This window comes from Plectropomus leopardus, chromosome 19, assembly GCF_026936395.1.
Source record: "Plectropomus leopardus strain MGB_pleo_1.0 chromosome 19, ASM2693639v1, whole genome shotgun sequence".
NCBI classification, from domain to species: Eukaryota; Metazoa; Chordata; class Actinopteri; order Perciformes; family Serranidae; genus Plectropomus; species Plectropomus leopardus.
The window spans coordinates 6027935-6045678 of NC_142194.1; the positions used below are offsets into that span (position 1 = coordinate 6027935).

The 17744-nt window shown below is 37.8% G+C and overlaps 1 protein-coding gene and 3 non-coding genes across 5 annotated transcripts in view; all 4 read left to right on the forward strand.

Annotated features, from left to right (window-relative positions):
• Positions 1–506: 506 nt before the first annotated feature.
• LOC121938088 (U5 spliceosomal RNA) lies at positions 507–621 on the forward strand. Its single transcript, XR_006105243.2, has one exon. It is a non-coding gene; the product is annotated as a U5 spliceosomal RNA (small nuclear RNA).
• A 722-nt stretch (positions 622–1343) lies between these two features.
• Positions 1344–1458, forward strand: LOC121959395 (U5 spliceosomal RNA). Its single transcript, XR_006106905.2, has one exon. It is a non-coding gene; the product is annotated as a U5 spliceosomal RNA (small nuclear RNA).
• A 620-nt stretch (positions 1459–2078) lies between these two features.
• LOC121938087 (U5 spliceosomal RNA) lies at positions 2079–2193 on the forward strand. The gene has a single exon (XR_006105242.2). It is a non-coding gene; the product is annotated as a U5 spliceosomal RNA (small nuclear RNA).
• Positions 2194–2946: 753 nt separating this feature from the next.
• arhgap27 (Rho GTPase activating protein 27) overlaps positions 2947–17744 on the forward strand; it is a 32567-nt gene continuing 17769 nt past the window's right edge. Inside the window, exons 1-3 of one of the 2 annotated variants that reach the window (XM_042507700.2) lie at positions 2947–3092; positions 3673–3777; positions 6088–6911. In XM_042507700.2, coding sequence (XP_042363634.1) covers positions 6141–6911 — 771 coding nt within the window. In that variant the 5' untranslated portion in view covers positions 2947–3092; positions 3673–3777; positions 6088–6140. Of the gene's footprint in view, positions 3093–3672; positions 3778–6087; positions 6912–16801; positions 17054–17744 lie in introns of those variants that run through there. The other variant, XM_042507701.2, reaches the window with a different exon arrangement.

Below are 17744 nucleotides of genomic sequence, written 5' to 3' on the forward strand. Positions count from 1 at the left end.
CAAAATTTCACATTTAACGACGACTAGCACCAACTCTTTGTTCTGTGACGCTTCCTGTGCGAAGACGGAAGTAGCAGGATGGTAATCCTCTCGTTTTGTGGTTACTCCCTGTGGGCGAACGGCGCATGCGCGTTGTTTTTAGTCTTATTATTTTATTCTCTTTCGACTGTATTCCCATGTGTTACGCTGTTAGGCGTCTTTTTATTTATTTGTCTCTTTTTTTTCTTATTTTGCCCAATTCAGGGGCCGCAAAAACTCTTTAAAGTGCGGTCTGGCACCGTGCGCAACCCTGCCGCTACCCATCATGCACCGCGCGCCATGTTTAGATATTCGTTACATTTATAATTTAGTTTGAAGCATCTTTTATTCAAACAAATCTCTTTGATCGTATATTCTCATAAGTAGTTTATGCATATGTTGTGAAAAGTTGTAGGAAAAAAATTACACCGTCACTGTAAGGCGTATGTCGGAAAATGACTACACTAGTAGTACTTTGTAAAGGTAGTACACTCATGTTTCTCTTCAGATCGTATAAATCTTTCGCCTTTTACTAAAGATTTCCGTGGAGAGGAACATTATGAGTTCAAACTAATTTTTTGATGCCCTGCCTCGTGCGGGGCTTCCCATCCTTGTGGCAATATAAATGTACATCTACACAGTAGGAAGAAGTACTACACAAATTGAACTTAGCAAATATTGAAGTGTTTATAGTAGATAACTACTACGAAAAAACTGCAATAATGGCTTTTATTTCTCACAACTTTAACAAAAATATGTAGAAAATACGTCACGCGAACAAGACCACAAACACGAGATCACAGATTTACGTCCTACCGAGAACATAATCCGTCCAAGCAGGATTTATTGGGTAGTTTTTATGCTAAATTTTGAAATTAATTTCTTTGACCTTTATCAATATTTATTTATTATTTCATTTCGGTCCCTTATTCAGATAATTATTGTTTAAAAAAAAGTTTTTTACAAAGTGGTGAAGATATTTGCAGTCAGATACTTTTTTAACCTAGATTTATACATGTATTATTCCAGATTGTATTTGAGTTGAAAATCCAGCAGAGGGCGACACATGTGCTAAACATGATGCAACAGTCAGCTGACTGACTAATAAATATAAAAACAAATCATTCAAATTAACTCACAGTCATAGTATTATCGTGTCTTATTCATCTTTAAACCTTTTCTTTCTTTTCTCAATCTATCGTATATTCTCATAAGTAGATTATATATATGTTGTAAAGTTGTATGGATGTTTTGGCGCGCTGACACCGTCACTGTAAGGCGTATGTCGGAAAATGACTACAGTAGTAATACTCGGTGAAGGTAGTACACTCATGTTTCTCTTCAGATCGTATAAATCTTTCGCCTTTTACTAAAGATTTCCGTGGAGAGGAACACTATGAGTTCAAACTAATTTTTTGATGCCCTGCCTCGTGCGGGGCTTCCCATCTTTGTGGAATAAAAAAAACATAACTTTTAGGAAATGTGTAGAAAATACGTCAGGCGAGCAAGACAACAAACACGAGATCACAGATTTACGTCCTACCGAGAACATAATCCGTCCAAGCAGGATTTATTGGGTAGTTTTTATGCTAAATTTTGAAATTAATTTCTTTGACTTTTTTATCTGTTTATTTATTATATTTTATTATGCCCCCATATTCACAAAATCATTGTAAAAAAAAAAAGTTTTTAAAAAAGTGATATTTGCTGATATTTGCAATCAGATACTTTTTTAACCTAGATTTATACATGTATTATTCCAGATTGTATTTGAGTTGAAAATCCAGCAGAGGGCGACACATGTGCTAAACATGATGCAACAGTCAGCTGACTGACTAATAAATATAAAAACAAATCATTCAAATTAGCTCACAATCATAGTATTATCATGTCTTATTCATCTTTAAACCTTTTCTTTCTTTTCTCAATCTATCGTATATTCTCATAAATAGATTATATATGGGTGGTGAAAATGTACGAAAAGTTGTAGCGCGCTGACACCGTCACTGTAAGGCGTATGTCGGAAAATGACTACAGTAGTATTACCCGGTGAAGGTAGTACACTCATGTTTTTCTTCAGATCGTATAAATCTTTCGCCTTTTACTAAAGATTTCCGTGGAGAGGAACACTATGAGTTCAAACTAATTTTTTGATGCTCTGCCTCGTGCGGGGCTTCCCGTCTCTGTGAAAATATGAAAATATGTCTACCAAAGTAGTAAGCAATACTATATAAATTGTACTTCGCAATTATTGTAGCGCTAGAGCAAAACCCTTTGCAAAATTTTGAAATGAATTTCTTTGACTTTAATCATTATTTATTTATTATGTTTTATTATGGCCCCATATTCAAAAAAATCATTGTAAAAAAAAAAAAATCTTTTAAAAAGTGTTGAAGATATTTGCAATTAGAAACCCTTTTTAACCTAGATTTATATATGTATTATTCCAGATTGTATTTGAGTTGAAAATCCAGCAGAGGGCGACAAATGTGCTAAACATGATGCAACAGTGCTCAGCTGATAGCAGTAATAAATACAAAAATCAATAATTCAAATTATTTCACAATCATAGTATTATCATGTATTAGTCACATTTAAATTCTTGTGTGCCCATCATGTGCTTAAAGTAGATACAAATAATCACTGTATATCTGCTTTAATGTCAACATGCATTTATGTAACTTTTTTATGTAACCTTTTTTATTATTATTATTTTAAAAAGTTACAATTTTAGCATAACTATGTTGTAATGTCAAATTGAATCACCACTTCGCCACTCTTTCCAGTCCACTCCCTACCAGTGACAACACACAAATATCAAGAATATGTTGGGAAGTATAGTTAAAGTCAGACTTCCCATTTCTTGTGGCTTTCGTGCTCTAATGTATCACCAGTCGCCTGTTTCAGTAGAGAAACACACACTTACACAGAACAGGAAACAAGAGCGAGGCGAGCCGAGGCGATACATGTAGGCTGCAGTTTGAGCTCTACCTCTCCGGCTCTTTAGATACAAAACTGCTTCAAGGTTGTTTGCGAGACGACCAGTGACGGGGAATTTTTGGACACAAAATCAGGCAAGTAGACAAATTATTATCCCACTTTGTAGCCACGAGGTATGCAACTCCAGGATTTGATTTCTTTCTTTTTTTTGCCTGAAAGTGTATTATATTTCATTTGAGGTGCACTAACTTGTCCTTACTTCTGTGAAGTGACTCTGAATTGCCAAATTCAGCATAATGTGAGTTAAATCTAACTGGGAAATGAGTCCTAGATTAGTAAAGTTTTTTTTTTCCCTTATGTTAGTTAACTTTTTATTGTCATAATCAATTTTATAACATAAGTTTATACACGTTTGTTTAAAATTAAATACAACCCAAGGAACAGCAATGATGTGAAAACTCCTAAAAGTATCTCTAAAGTATATAAATCCCTGTCAGACTGTTTGTCGAAAAATGCAGAGGCTATTAAATATAAATGGGAAAAGGATTTAGAGACAAATATTTAAAAAGAGGACTAGTCTTTCAATGCTCTTACAATGTGAGTCACAAAATAAAATACAAACGTTACTATTTAACAATATGGCTACAAGAAAGACTCAAATATTGCAGCGTTTGCATGTAAGATATCCTGTTGTCTCTGTGTTTTGTGCTCTAGGAGACAACAAAAGGCTCTAAATACTCTGAGTGATTCATGGATGAAACATAGCCTGATAAGGCAAACTGAGATTGCCAGGTGACGTCGCGCCGACGCCGTGCTGAGGTTGGTGCAGGCTTCCTGTTTTGTGGCTGCACAGTTTTCAGTCTGCTGCTCCAGTGGTCTGTCTGTCAGTTTAAGTTGAAAGTGTTTTGCAGCAAATGGAGGTAACTTCCTCTGCATCTGTGTGCACAGAAATAGAGGCTTTTACCTCTGCCAGCCTTTTGTTATTAATCTTAACTCGAAATTGCATGAACCTTTCTCAAAAGTCAGTGTTATTATGATAATGTCAAACACTAACCATCACATGGCCCTGTACGCAGGCTCGCTGGATACAGAGGCAGAGGTACACAGGAGGCCTTTCAGCTTAAAGTGAATGTTTACATTTGATGTTTGAAAGTCAAGCAAATGACTATGAACCAGCATTAAAAAAGACTACAAAGAGATGCAAAACAACAACAAAGACCCACAAAATGAAACCTAAAACAACTTTGAGATGGAAAATCACACCAAATCCACTGCGGGGAGACCTGAAAAGACGGATAACACAATACAACTAATACTCAAGACAACTACAAGATGCAAAATGACACAAAATCACTACAACAGAGGTGCAAAATTACAACAAAGAAACCCCAAATAACTGCAAAGAGGCTCTAGACAAAACTCACGACAAAAAGATATCATATTACTACAGAAAGACAAAATTGCCCTCAAAAAGAACCAAAATAACAACATTGGGATGCAATATGACCACAAAATGACTTGAGGGAGAAGCAAAATGACAATGGACACAAAAACTGCCACAAAAAGGTGCAAAATGACCTTAAATAGATGCAAATTTACCACAATAGAGGTGCTAAACAACAACAAAGAAAACCCCAAATGACTGCAAAGAGATGCAAAATGACTACAAAACTACTACAGGGAGACCTAAGAATACACTTGACACAAAACTGCTACTATGGAAGCAAAATGACTACAGGAGAGATATTGAGACGAATAAAAGAGACTCAAACGACCTCAAAGTGACCCAAAATAATTACAACATGATGCAAAATGACAACAAAACCACTGACCGAGAGACACAAAACTACTACAAAAAGATGCAAATTTACTACAGCGAGATGTAAAATGACCACAATAGAGGTGCAAAATGACGACGGATGCAGAGACCACATGAGAAGTGCAAAGTGATAATGATGTGACAAAATATGACCATGAAGGTACCCAAATCGACTGCAGTGAAATTCAAAATGACTGCAGACGCGAAATGAGAACAAAAGTGGTGCAAAACACCTGCAGTGAGATGCAAAATGACTAAAGGGAGACGCAAAATGACAACAGACACAAAACTACTACAAACAGATGTAATATTACCACAGAGAGACTCCAAATAAGCATAAAGAGATGCTTAACAACTACAAGGAGACAAAAAATGACCACCAAGAGATCCAAAACAGCTACAGTGGGATGCAAAGTGACCACAAAGTGACTAGAGGGAGATGCAAAACAACAGACACAAAAACTGTCACAAAAAGATGCAAAAACAACTTAAGGAGACCCAAAGCAACTGCAACAAGATGAAAAATGTCCACAAAACAACTAGTGGGAAATGCAAAATCACAACAGACATAAAAGTGCTTCAGAGAGATACAATATTACCGCAAAGAGATTCAAAATGACATTAAAAATACATTTTAAGTTCGGGGATCTTGCTACTGCAGGGGTCTAAATTTAAGACACTTTCACCTTAAATTGAAAAGTCATAAATTGGTGCATAGAAATTCACCATAATGCAGAAAATTATGTGTTTGATGCTCAAAAGTTTCATATGGAGAGCCCCCAAAGCCCCTGATTTATGTTTTATGCTTCACGTGTCCTCAATTTTCCACATTTTGGACAAATAAAGATCTAATCTAATGAAATTTAATCTAATCTCTCAATGTAGATATGAAACCTACAAATGTGCTTACAACATTGAATCATAGTAAATTTTAAGAGGCTTTTTTGTCAGTGAGCAACAGAGAAAAAGTATTTTATGTCAGTGTGAAAACAGATCTCTGCAGAGGAATTTTTAAGATTAAGAACATTCAACCCCGCCTGAGGAAATTATATGTAATAATAAACCACATGAATAAAATCTGACTTGACTTAGCTTTCTTCTTTTTTAGGGGGGGGGGTCGTTTCACATGTCTGAGCCTCGAGGACTGTCGTCTCATAATGCGTCCATGACGCTCACATTGCAGAGTGGACCGATACCGTGAAAAGAAGTAACAAGTTTCTGTTGGTGGAGCTGTGTGACAATGAGCTGACATTTAAAATTAAACTCTTTTTTTGAGAGCCACGCTAACTTCACATTTCCTCTATTTGCAGCTCCAAGATGTTAAAGCTGCAGTAACACAGAGGCCTCAGCGGCGCACCGCAGCATGGAGCTCGTGTCAGTGCAGCATGCATTTGAGTACGCGGCCAAGGATGGTCACCTCGTGTCCATCAAACCGAATGAAAGTTACATCCTGGTCTCAAAGACTAATGAGCACTGGTGGCATGTCCGCAAAGACCAGCACACCAAGCCCTTTTATGTCCCCGCGCAGTATGTGAAGGAGATCCAGTCACTTAAAGAAGACTCTCCTGCTCCTAAAAAGCTGGACTCACCTGAGACTAACTGCAGGTCAGAGGACACGGCTGCAAAGACACAACATAAAGCGACAGCAGTGATTCATGTATCTGCTCAGGATGCTTCAAAAGAGACGCACCGGTTCTCCACTTTTGGTTTTTGTGACATACCAGATGTGAAGAAGCCCTGTGAGACTGTGGAGGAAGGAAAAATCAGCTTTGCACACAGTCAGGATAATATAAAGACACATGATTCGACAGAACGCTCTTCAGTCCCCTCTGCACCTCTGAATACTGACAACATGCAGCTCTATGCAAAATCTCATCCTGTGCCAAAGGTCAAAAACGGACACACAGAAAGCTCACTGCAGCATGACGCTGTCGAACAGACTTTTCCACACGGTGAGGATATGGACTTCCCTTTACCCCCGGATTCACACATATACGACACCATACCAGAGATAAACATCCCAGAATTTGACACTTATTCTGAGGTGCTTGGTCCTGTTTCTGACACATTGACGTTGGAGCAGCAGAACCAAACTGCAGAGAAAACTTCTACGGATGAACCTCCCGCTGAGCAGGTAAGGTTTTAATTTTAGTATTACTGTTTTTATTTTATTTTGGGATCCATGTCCTAGAGTTTTTTTTGTTTTGTTTTTTCCCTCCCCACCCTCTCTGTGGTGTGGTAGAACTGAAAACAAAACAGAGAGAGAGAAACCACCGCAGGGGCTATCCCAAAGGGCTGGGTACAGCAGTGATATTAAGGACTTAATTCGATCTGTTAAAGAAGACCAAAACTCTGCTGATTTTGGCCAAAAAAACAAACAAACATATGAGTATAAATGGCTGGTGATAACCCACATCTAGCACATATATTAGGGCAGAAATTATACCACATTTCTCAGGTAGCGAAAGCACCACATCAACCCGAAAGTCTGTTGGAAGTTGAGTTAAAAAAAGTAAACTTTGTATGAGCATATTCTCAAACTTGGAAAAAACAAAAAAGATGAGATTAGGGCAAATTATAGGTAGCGCAGAGACTGTTTTTATTTATTATTCTGTTTCAGTGTCACACAAGCTGGAGCACAAATGTGTCAGTGTGATTTTACAGCCAGCAGAGGGCGCAGTTTCATCAGGTAAAAGAGATACACAGAGGTTTTCAGGTTTTATTGTCTCATAATAATAGGTGATTTTGAAGAAGATGCAGGGAACACTTCACCTGCAGTTTTTAGGGCATTTGTAACAGTGGACTTTTAAAAAAAAATAAGACATATAAACCTTAAATGAATGCAGAAAAGTGATAAATTGGTGCATAGAAACCCATGGGAATGCAGAAAATTATGTGTTTGATGCTCAAAATTTTCATATGGAGACCCCTGCTTTATGTGTCCTCCCTCATAATGTAGAAATGAAAGCGACGCCTGTGCTTACAGCATTGAGTCATCGAAGATTTAAGTGGCTTTTTTGGCGGTGACCACCAGAAAAAAAAGTATTTTATGCCAATGCAAAAACAGGTCTGTCTGCAAAGGATTTTTCTCAAATTTGGCACAAACATCCACTTGGATTCACGGATGAACTGGTTAGATTTTGGTGGCCATAGGTCAGAGGTCAAGGTCACCATTCTTGTGAACTTGGAATTTTAAGAAAACTTCAGGTGAATTTCTGCAAATTTAGCACAAATATCCACTTTTTTTAATTATAAATACAAAATACACATTACTTGTTTGCATAAGTGTATATAAGTATTTGAGAGGACACTAAATCATCACTGATGCGGCCAATTACTATTACGAGTCACGTTATTAGTTAAATGGAGATAATTTATGTGTCAAGTGCTTTCAGTTGATAGTAGTCTCAAAACACTTGTATCAAACAAGATAAGAAAGCATAAGATAGGGTTGGGAAAACATGCTGTGCTACAAAATGAAAAGCTCTATTCTTTTTATTATTATTAAATACATATAAGCAGAATTTTTATTTTGCAGTTGGTCAAAATGAAGTTAATTTTGTATATTTAGTATACAGTAGAGCTGTGAAGGGCTTTTAATCCTTTGAAATCTGAGCAAATGGGCTTGATTTCTTTCAAAACCTTGGAAAGAAGGTGAAAAGCCACTTAACAACAAAAGGCCAAAACTAGCAATAAATTAGTAAAATAAATATTTTTTTAGAGAAAAAAAGGAATAAATTACCTGAAAAAAGGGGAGAAAGAGCAAAGGAAAAACAAAAAAAATAACAAAAAATAACCTAAAGAAGCCGTATGTAAAACACATGTATTATTTTTTGTAACATAATTTTACATATATTTGTAAAAATTATAAATAAGGTTTTATAGACATTTTTCCCTAGGTTTGTTTTTAGTTTTTTTTTTGGGGGGGGGGTAATATTTAATAATCCTAACTGCATTGTCATTTTTATTTTATTTTTTTAAAAAAATCTTTCCTGGCTCCCTGCCAGGTCATTTCCTTGTCACATGTTACTTTTTTTTCACTTAATGGGACATTTCTTGTGAAGTTGCTTATTTACTATTCCCTCATGTTTGTGAAAGAAATGAAACCAGTTTTCTGAGGTCACAGAGGTTTAACTGCGGACACAAGTGTTAAAGGACAGACTTTGATGTGTAAAAATCCCTTTAATTACTGTACATGAGTAAATCTACTTCATTACTTTCCACCACTGATTGGGACCATTAGATTTGATTAGATTTTAGAGATCTTATCAGAGGTTGATTTGGACACTTTTTGCAGAGAAAGTGCAGACTTGGAGGACCGTATTGGTTGAGTTCACAGTATCTGTGCCAGCTCATCAGCATATGAATGGCCGGCCGTCCCCTTCATGCCATTTCAATGGGCGAAAAAAAGAGGTGTTTCTTTAGTACCTCGGCTAAAGCAGCTGATTCAGGAGCTCAGTTTTGCTCGGTGAAAGTTTCTGCGGGTGTGGAGTCTCTTTAACCTGGTGTGTATACTTTAAATTTTTGATTGCACATTTTGTTGATGCAGAGGAGGAGGGTTTGTTATCAGCTTCAGCGCTGTCAGCGCACAGCCAGTGAGGTAACTCGAGAACAGGTTACAAACAGGTACTGTCGGCTGGGTGACTTCTTCCGAGGAAAGGAAGGAGTTAATCCGAAAGCTGCCAGCCACTCCCAAACCTCCAGCTGCCACCTGGTTTCCCCAGCACCGGGGACGATCCTGAGAATTGTGATTAACCGAACCGCAGGGAGACGATGAAACATTTGCGCTTGTTTGCCTCGTTAAACCCTCTCCCCTCCTGGATGTAGTTCGCTGAATACCGATTACGAAAAGCTGAAGTTTCAGGTAAGTTTCCGGGATGTTGTTTTTGCACCTGTTGCAAGGTGACGAGCCAGTTTGTGAAGGAGAAAGTGGTAGATAAGATTTCCAGTTTCTGTGCGTGTGGCACTAATGGCTGCAGCCTCTCCCAGTATACCCAGTGACTCCACCAAAACACTGTAATTACCAGTTTGTTGTCGAAGTGGGAGGTTTGTTTGAGTTTAATACAGTTAGACAGAGTTCCAACGGTCATGGAAAACTTGGAATAGTCATGGAATTTCACAGTCACATTTTCCAGGCCCGAAAAAGTAATGTTACCAATAAAAATCACGAAAATGTGTTGCATTATGTTGTAATTATAATTAGTAACATAACAGCGATTTAAAAAAAAAACAAAAACAAAACAATTTTTCAAAAAACAATCTTTATGATTTTCTTCTTTTTAAAAAAATGTGATTTCCATAGAAAAATATTTAAAAAGAAATTTCCTCCCAAGAAAACGTGTTTGGAAAGCTTGTTTTCTCTAAAAAATAGTTTTAGCAGTGTTTTCCCATTTTCTTTCTTATTTTGCAATTTTTTTCTTATTAAACACTTTGGGCTTTTTTGTTAAGAAATAGATTTGGAAGGTGTGTATTAGCAGGGTTTTTTTTCTTTAAAAACTTTCAGTGATTTTTATAGAAGACTTTAAAATTTGGGGACAATATTTTTTTGTTTGTTTTTTCTTACATTTTTTGAAAGGCATGTGTTCTTTTAAAACTCACAAAAGTGACACAATTTATCACAACCAAAAACTTAAAAAACAAAAATTATTGTATGATTTTCACATTGCTGACAGTCCTTGAACACTTTTATGTGGGACACTAAAATTATATTTGAACAGAGTTTGAATTTGATGTATTTAAAAACAGACTGAGCAGAAAAAAAGGATCCTTGAACAGTCATGAAAAAGTTCTTAAATTTAGTCCATGAAAATGTGTGGGAACCCTGATTAGATATATGAATTCCTGCAAACTGGTTTTAATGTCCCCTCGGGGGAAGCATGAATGAGCCCCAGGACTGTAGACGTGCCAGGACCCCTCAAGTGCATTAATTCTCCCCCCACAATGGAGGGCCTTCTCCATGGTGATGTGAGGGGGTCTGGCCTGACTCCCAACAAGCAGGGCTTTAGTACTTTTTAGTGCCAGCTCTGCCATGCAGTCGGCGTGTGTGTGCATATGTAATGTGCAGAACTTGCAATTAGCCCCAAATGTAGGTCACTTAATATCGAGGGTATGCCGGTTGTTCTTTGGTCTCAGTTGGGATATTAAGTTTGGTAAGTGGAAGACAAATCCAGTTGGGACTGGGAAGTTAGTTAGAGATAACTTTGCAGCTTGCAGGAAGACGCATTTGAAAATTCAGGTTTGGCTTTGTTTTAGTGATGGCGGTGTTCGTCTTTTTGTTTTGGTGTGAGTTGAGCTTTTGTTTTTGCTCTTTATGGCACATGATGAATCCTGAACACAACATGTCCAAGAAATCTTCATCACTTAAAGGGACGGTTCATTCCAAAATCAAAAGTGCTGCAGTGCTGTTTCTCAGTCCAGATGGTTTTGGTGCGAGTTGCCGAGTGTTGGAGATATGTGCCGTAAAAGGCTTTTTAACCCTTTGAAACCTGAGGGCTTGATTTCTTTTAAAACCATGGAAAGATGGCGACAAGCAACTTAACAAGAAATGGGCCTCCAAATTAGCAAGAGAGTATTGAGGAATTACATGTAAGTTACCTGAAAATAAGCAAAAAAAGGAAAAAAAAATAGCAAATTAAAATCCAAAACAAGAAAATTACCACGTGAAAAACATGTATTATAGTTTTTTTTTCTGTAACATAATTTTATGATATATAATTATAAGAAGTCCAAATATAGTTTTATGGACATTTTCCCTCAAATTCTATTCAATGGCAAACATAAAATAGCCAAGAAAACACATTAACAAACACCAGGTATTTCCCAAAAACAGTCATGTTTATGTTACAATTAATATTTGAAAGTTTAACTAGTAACTGATAACAGTTCAGTTTTGTAAAATTGGTCTTACATTTCATTCCAAGTGGCACTAACATAGTCTTAAAAGGTCTTAAATCTAATTTTCCTCTCACTGTAGGAACCCTGGTGCATCAACTGCTCGCTCACGTAGCACCACTGAGCGAGTGATATTGTGATATTTGGATATTTTGGCATTTAAAGGTGAACAGCTGAGACCGCTCTAACATGTTTTAAAAAAACTGGATGAACTAAAGCTCCATGGAGAGCAAGTGTACAGTAATATCCTCTGCTTTGTGAAACATACCAAATCAAATGCCTAAAAACTGCTCTGACAGGTAGTGTGAGGGTGTCGTCAGACTTCGCTTTACATGCCTGCTTGACAGAGCGCACGTCCGTCAGGTGTGTGAGGACAGGTGCATGCAGCTTTCCCCTCCTGGTCAAGATGAGCTTTTCATTTTTACCATTCTTTGGTCATATTGTGTAGCTGGGAACATCAGTGTATTTTGCTATTTGACTGAAAAGCTCACCGGATTGAGATTCATTCTGCCTCAGTTTGAGCTTGCACTAGCAGCCTGTACGTCACACAAGTCTGTGCACATTTTTCATTTGAACTGCATGTTCTGTACACGCCTCATATACGACATGAGGGTAGCGAGTTTGTGCCTCTCGTGCATTATCAGTACATGCGAATTACAGAGCTAAGAATCCAGTTTTCTTAAAAATTATCTGTCACCAGTCCTCAAAGAGTCTACTATTTGGATAAAAAAGATTCTCTCTATTGCATGATTAAAGTGAAAAAAAAGATTTTTAACAACTTTCTTAAGTTGGCAGGTATGACAAACAGCAGGGATACTTAACTTGCTTTGCCCGGGGGGAACTCTTGCAAAATCACAGAAGGCAAGGGGCCAGTTAATAAACAAACATTAACATTTATCAGTTTAAATTAATTACCTGTGCGAATCAATGTTTTTTCATTGTGAATTAGAAAATAGTCCGCAGGCCACTTGGCACCCTGTTGTGGCCAAACTTTCCATTTTTTGTTTTTCGTCTTCTTTTATTTTCAATTGTTTTTGTGTCCCTTTTTCAATATTATGTGCTCCCTCTCTCTAAATTCAAGCGTTTTTTTGGGATCATGTCAAAGCAGAACAGTTTGAGGAGTTTCAGTAGCGGGCTGGATAAGTGCGAACGATTTAGTCTCACTTTCACTGCCCATGACGTTCTGCTGCTCCGTCTGTACCCGGGGTACACTCTGCGCTCCGAGAGTGTGGTGCAAACAATAACCAGACAGTATATATATTCTATTCGTGCTCCCAATGATCAAGCTCTAAAAATATAAAATCAATATGTAGCAGCAGATATTTAATCGTGACGGGCCAACACAAAGAAATTAATGTGCAGGGAACTTTGGAAATTGATCAAAAAGATAAGTCTTTGTTTGGACTGGTAAATACAGTCACAACTTGGAAAACAGGTTAAATTGTTTTTTTTAAACATGCAAAAAGAAATAATAACTAGACTAGTCTAGTTATTACTAGACTAGTCTAGACTAGTCTTTTAATGATTCTGGAAATATCTCCAGAACAGCAGGTGGTGTTATTTTAATTATTTTATTATTTTATTTTATTCTCTAAAAGATCTCTGGGTATTTATTTTTAAGAAAAAAAGTGACATTTAACTCTGTGCCTCATATGTAATGGTCATACATGAGAGGTACAAAGTGAGGTTAAGGCAGACTCAAAGAGCACGTTTCAGAAATATGTTTATAAACAATATGATTACAGGATTGTGAACTTGTGCTCACACCCAGCATGCAAAGCAGGACAAGAGAAAGCAGAGAGTCTACATTTTTCTCGACTTTTGCTTCATTACTTGAATCTCCTCTAGACGGTCTCTTAAACACCGTGCAATAATGAGAAGAAGTAACGTAAAGATACACCTTGTCTTTGTCAGGAGTTGCATGAGTCATTGCACAGGAATGCCTTTTGTGTCATTACTATGTGCAAAACGTTTTTGTAAAGTTGTAATGGCGTGCTTGGTTGCAGTGATCCTATCATTTGGTTCAGCCTACATTGAGTAAAGCGGTGCTTTGTTGCAGTTATTAGTGCTGAATATTGATGGAAAAATGTTTTCAATTTGTTTGCATGCAGACTGTTAATGCAGGGTTCCTGCAGATCCTCAAAAAGTCTTAAAAGGCATTGAATTAATTAATCTAAAATTGAGCCCGTAATTGGTATTAAAATGTCTTACAAAAATATTTCAAAAGTCAAATGCTAAGACATAGGAAGTACGATTTTCTGATTTTTAAAAAAAATAAATAAATAGAAGCATCTTTTATTTTAGTTTTTCATTTATTATTATCTTTTTTTTTAATACATATGTAAAATATGCCAAATTCCACCCACATGAACATCACCATAAAGTCATGTTTTATGCTACATTAAATATTTGGGCAAAATTTCTCCCAAAGAAATTGATGTCAGTTTTGATTGTTTTAAAATTGGTCTTAAATTTCATTCTAAGTGGTTGTAAAAAAAAGTCTTAAATCTAACTTGCCTGGGACTATATTAACCCTGTGTTAATGTCTACTTGCACCTGCAACTAACTGTCAAGGTGACACCTTTGCAAAAGATTGGGGTTTCCATTTTCAGTTGCCTCGGAGAGCACTGCAAAAACTTTGATAATTCCCCTCCTACACTGAAAACACTTCACCTACAGCGGCAGAGTGGGAGAAATCTGTCAGAAACAAGCAATATCAGCAGGTTTTGCACGCTGGCATGCAGACTTGGCCTGAAGTGCAAAGATAAGGACGTGATAAGCTGATGGATTCCACATTGAGTTTTTCCGGAGTTATCCTGGATTCTGGGCCATGAGGAGTGTGATGTAAGAGGAGGTGGAGCCACAATGATTCAATAGCTCAACTGTGTGCTTTGTGGCGTGATTTGGGCCCCAATTTGGCTCTCCATTGTTTGATTGGATGAGCGCTAATGTGGTTAAGTAATCAAGCAGATTGCTGCTTCATGCATTGCTGAGGGCAACGAGTTGTCTGCTCTGCGCTCGAGGATGGAAATCATGCTCGGAAACATTGTTCAAGGGTTACATGCAGTTGCTAAAAAGTACTAGTATTTAATGTCCATTTGCTGCTTCCAAGTAAAACAAGCTTAAGACAATCAGTTGCCTATAGCAGACAAAACAGAAAAAAATTGGGATTTTTGGCTGTTTAAAATACCAATTTGGACGATAGCCAATGTTTTTTTGCTGTTGTTGTTTATTTGGTTCTGTTGTTATTTATTCTCCCTTTTGTGCCAGAAAAAAAGGAAATTTCCATTATAAAAAATAACTGAACTGTTATAAAGTAATTAAGCAGTTCATTACACTACCTTTGTATGAGCACAAATTCAATCATACACATTTGTGAAACAACCTTTAATAATAATGATAATACTACATTTTATTCACAGAGCGCTGTCCAAGACACTTTACAAATAAGTAAAGCAAACTTTAAGACTCAGTGCATTAAAGATTAACACCCCTATTCGACCAAAATTAGCGCGTACATGCAAGTTTTTCAAACACAGGTAAACCTGCTAAATATAGGCGATAGACTGCGTTCCTACTGCCAGTGAACAGAGCGCTGCAGCACACAAGTCTGCCCTTCGGTCAGCTTTTGTGTGTGTGGGGGTTGTTTTGTTGGTGTGTCCATGTAAGGTCACGAACAGGCAGGAAAACATAAACAGCAGCAGGAACAGCAGTCTTTGAAAACTTTTCAGTGGTTTCCTCTTTTTCTATATCTCAGACTTATTCAGTCTCCATCTCAAAGATGGTGCAGACTAATGTGGAATAATGTTTTAGTGCTTCTTAGGAGCAGACAGACAGTAATAAGTGACAGCGCGTCATTATATCTTGACGATTAAGGCGCTTACATTACAGTGTTCACCCAGGTGCTGTACTCGCATCAATACAGATTGGAGATGGAGGTGGTAAATACCCACAACTACTTCAAAGTCATTTGACGCGGGTGTGAATGCCGATTGTACGCATTCCTATTGCATTTATAAGCCAAATGTTAGTGAGTGTTGTCAGGTTTTTTGTGCAGTGGGAATGAGGCTTAAGTTTAATTTTGACTGTGTCTGGTGTTCTGCTGCTCCATCTGTACCCAGAGTGTGCTCTGCAATCCGAGAGCGTGGTGCAATCAATAACCAAATTATATGTATTCCAACAGTGCTCCAAATGAACGGTCCAGCTCCGAAAATATAAAATCAATTCATGGCGGCAGATGTTTTGATCTTGGTGGGCTGCAACAAATAGATGAACTTGTGGAAAAAAAATCCAAAACAAGAGCAGAATCCTTTCAAGGTTTTTCCAAGTCACATTTGAATGGCAAACTACCCTCTGTCCAGACACGACTGCATTTGAAATGTTTTTGATGTTCCAGGAAGCATCGATTCACCACTGGCACTGTTATCAACAAGCATAAATGTAAACTAAAGCTCACAAGCCTCAAACCTAATTTGAGATTAGCCCTGTCCCCAAAACTGCCACAAAACCAGCCACACGTTGCCATCCCTGCTGTCTGCAAACAATGTTGCCCGTGCAAAAGGAAGTGATGGTGGAACAATTGGCCTTAAAACCAGACTTCCTGTTTCAAGCCTTGTGGGCTTGACAGTTTTAACAACATGGTGTCTCATCAGAATAAAAAAGCAGCCTCCCATATTATAGTGGGAAATATTGCTTCCCTTTTTTCCCGTTATTAGCTGAGTGACCTGCAGTTGTAGAGGGTCAGACACTGTAACACTTTACAGCACGTGGATCAAAACGAAGCAGTTTTCAGTGTCTGTCTTGTTCTTTGACATCTTCTCTTGAGTATGACCCTAAACCAAAAGGCGTGCACTCTTTTAAGATAATTGTTTCTATGACGACAGCTCCTTTTTTTATCATATATGGGCATACAAGCAGGAAATAGGTTACAGTGACCTGCAGAGTTAATGTCGCTCCCTCTATCCAAGTGTCGTCTCTGTCTTGTTTTTGTTATCTGCTTTTGGCTCCACACAGACAGTTGCCCTCTATCCCCCTGCCCTGCACACAGGAATTCATGCATATGAACACACAAACACACTCACCCACCCACACACACACTCTCACCCTCACACAGTCCCTTCCTGCTGCTATTGTAACAGAGCTCACAGTTCTCCTTTCTATTTGGGCTGCAACTGTCACAGCTGCTGCGAGAGGAGGATGTGTGTGTGAGAGTTTCGCCTCTTTCTCTCCCATCACAAGTTGATTTAACGCGAGTTTGATGTCCATTTGTAGACTTGGATTTATGGCTTCTCTCGGTAGGACGATATAAACATGATGGACATGTACGCCAGGGTTTGGCCAAGTCAAGGGGCCAAGCGGGGCTTGACTCTGCCGGTGGCTCCTCAGGTAGGTGATCACGGCAGCATCAAAGCAGCTTTTATTGCTACATTGTAAACTTTAATTGTCTGTGGTCAGCGTGCTTTTGTGATTATATGTTTTGATGAGTTTAGATGACAGTCTTGCTTCCTGCTTCGCGTAAACATACCACCTCTGCATGTTTCCTTTCCTGTGCTTAGTACGATGGCGTAAATAGTGAGCTGAGCGCTGATGCTGAAAAGCTCAGCCGTTGTAAATGCTGGTTTCGATGTGAAATTTGGATGTTTAAGAGCTCTTGTATGTGTTCTTTTGTGTAAAACGGCTTCAGTCTCAAGCTCTTCATTTTCATCTGAAAGTAGCCGTGGGAAAAACTTTGGTATTTATGCATTTAGGTCTGAATTTGGCAGTTGAGTTGAGTATGTTGAGTATTTCAGTCCTGTTTTGGAAAAACTCTGAATAATGATGATGATCATGATTTATATAGCATCTTTAAAAACAAGAGTTTCTAAACAGAAACAAAAAACAGAAACAGGATGCTCAGAAGGCAAGAACACAAGAGTCAAACAGGCCTACCAAACATAAGTGAGATGAGTTAAGGCAGGCTAAATTTCTTTCACAAGCTGTTTAACCTCTGAAGCCTGAGGGAAATGGTTTGATATCTTTCTTAAACATGGGAAGAAGTCAATGAGCAGCTTGGCAAGAAATGTCCCATAAATTGCAA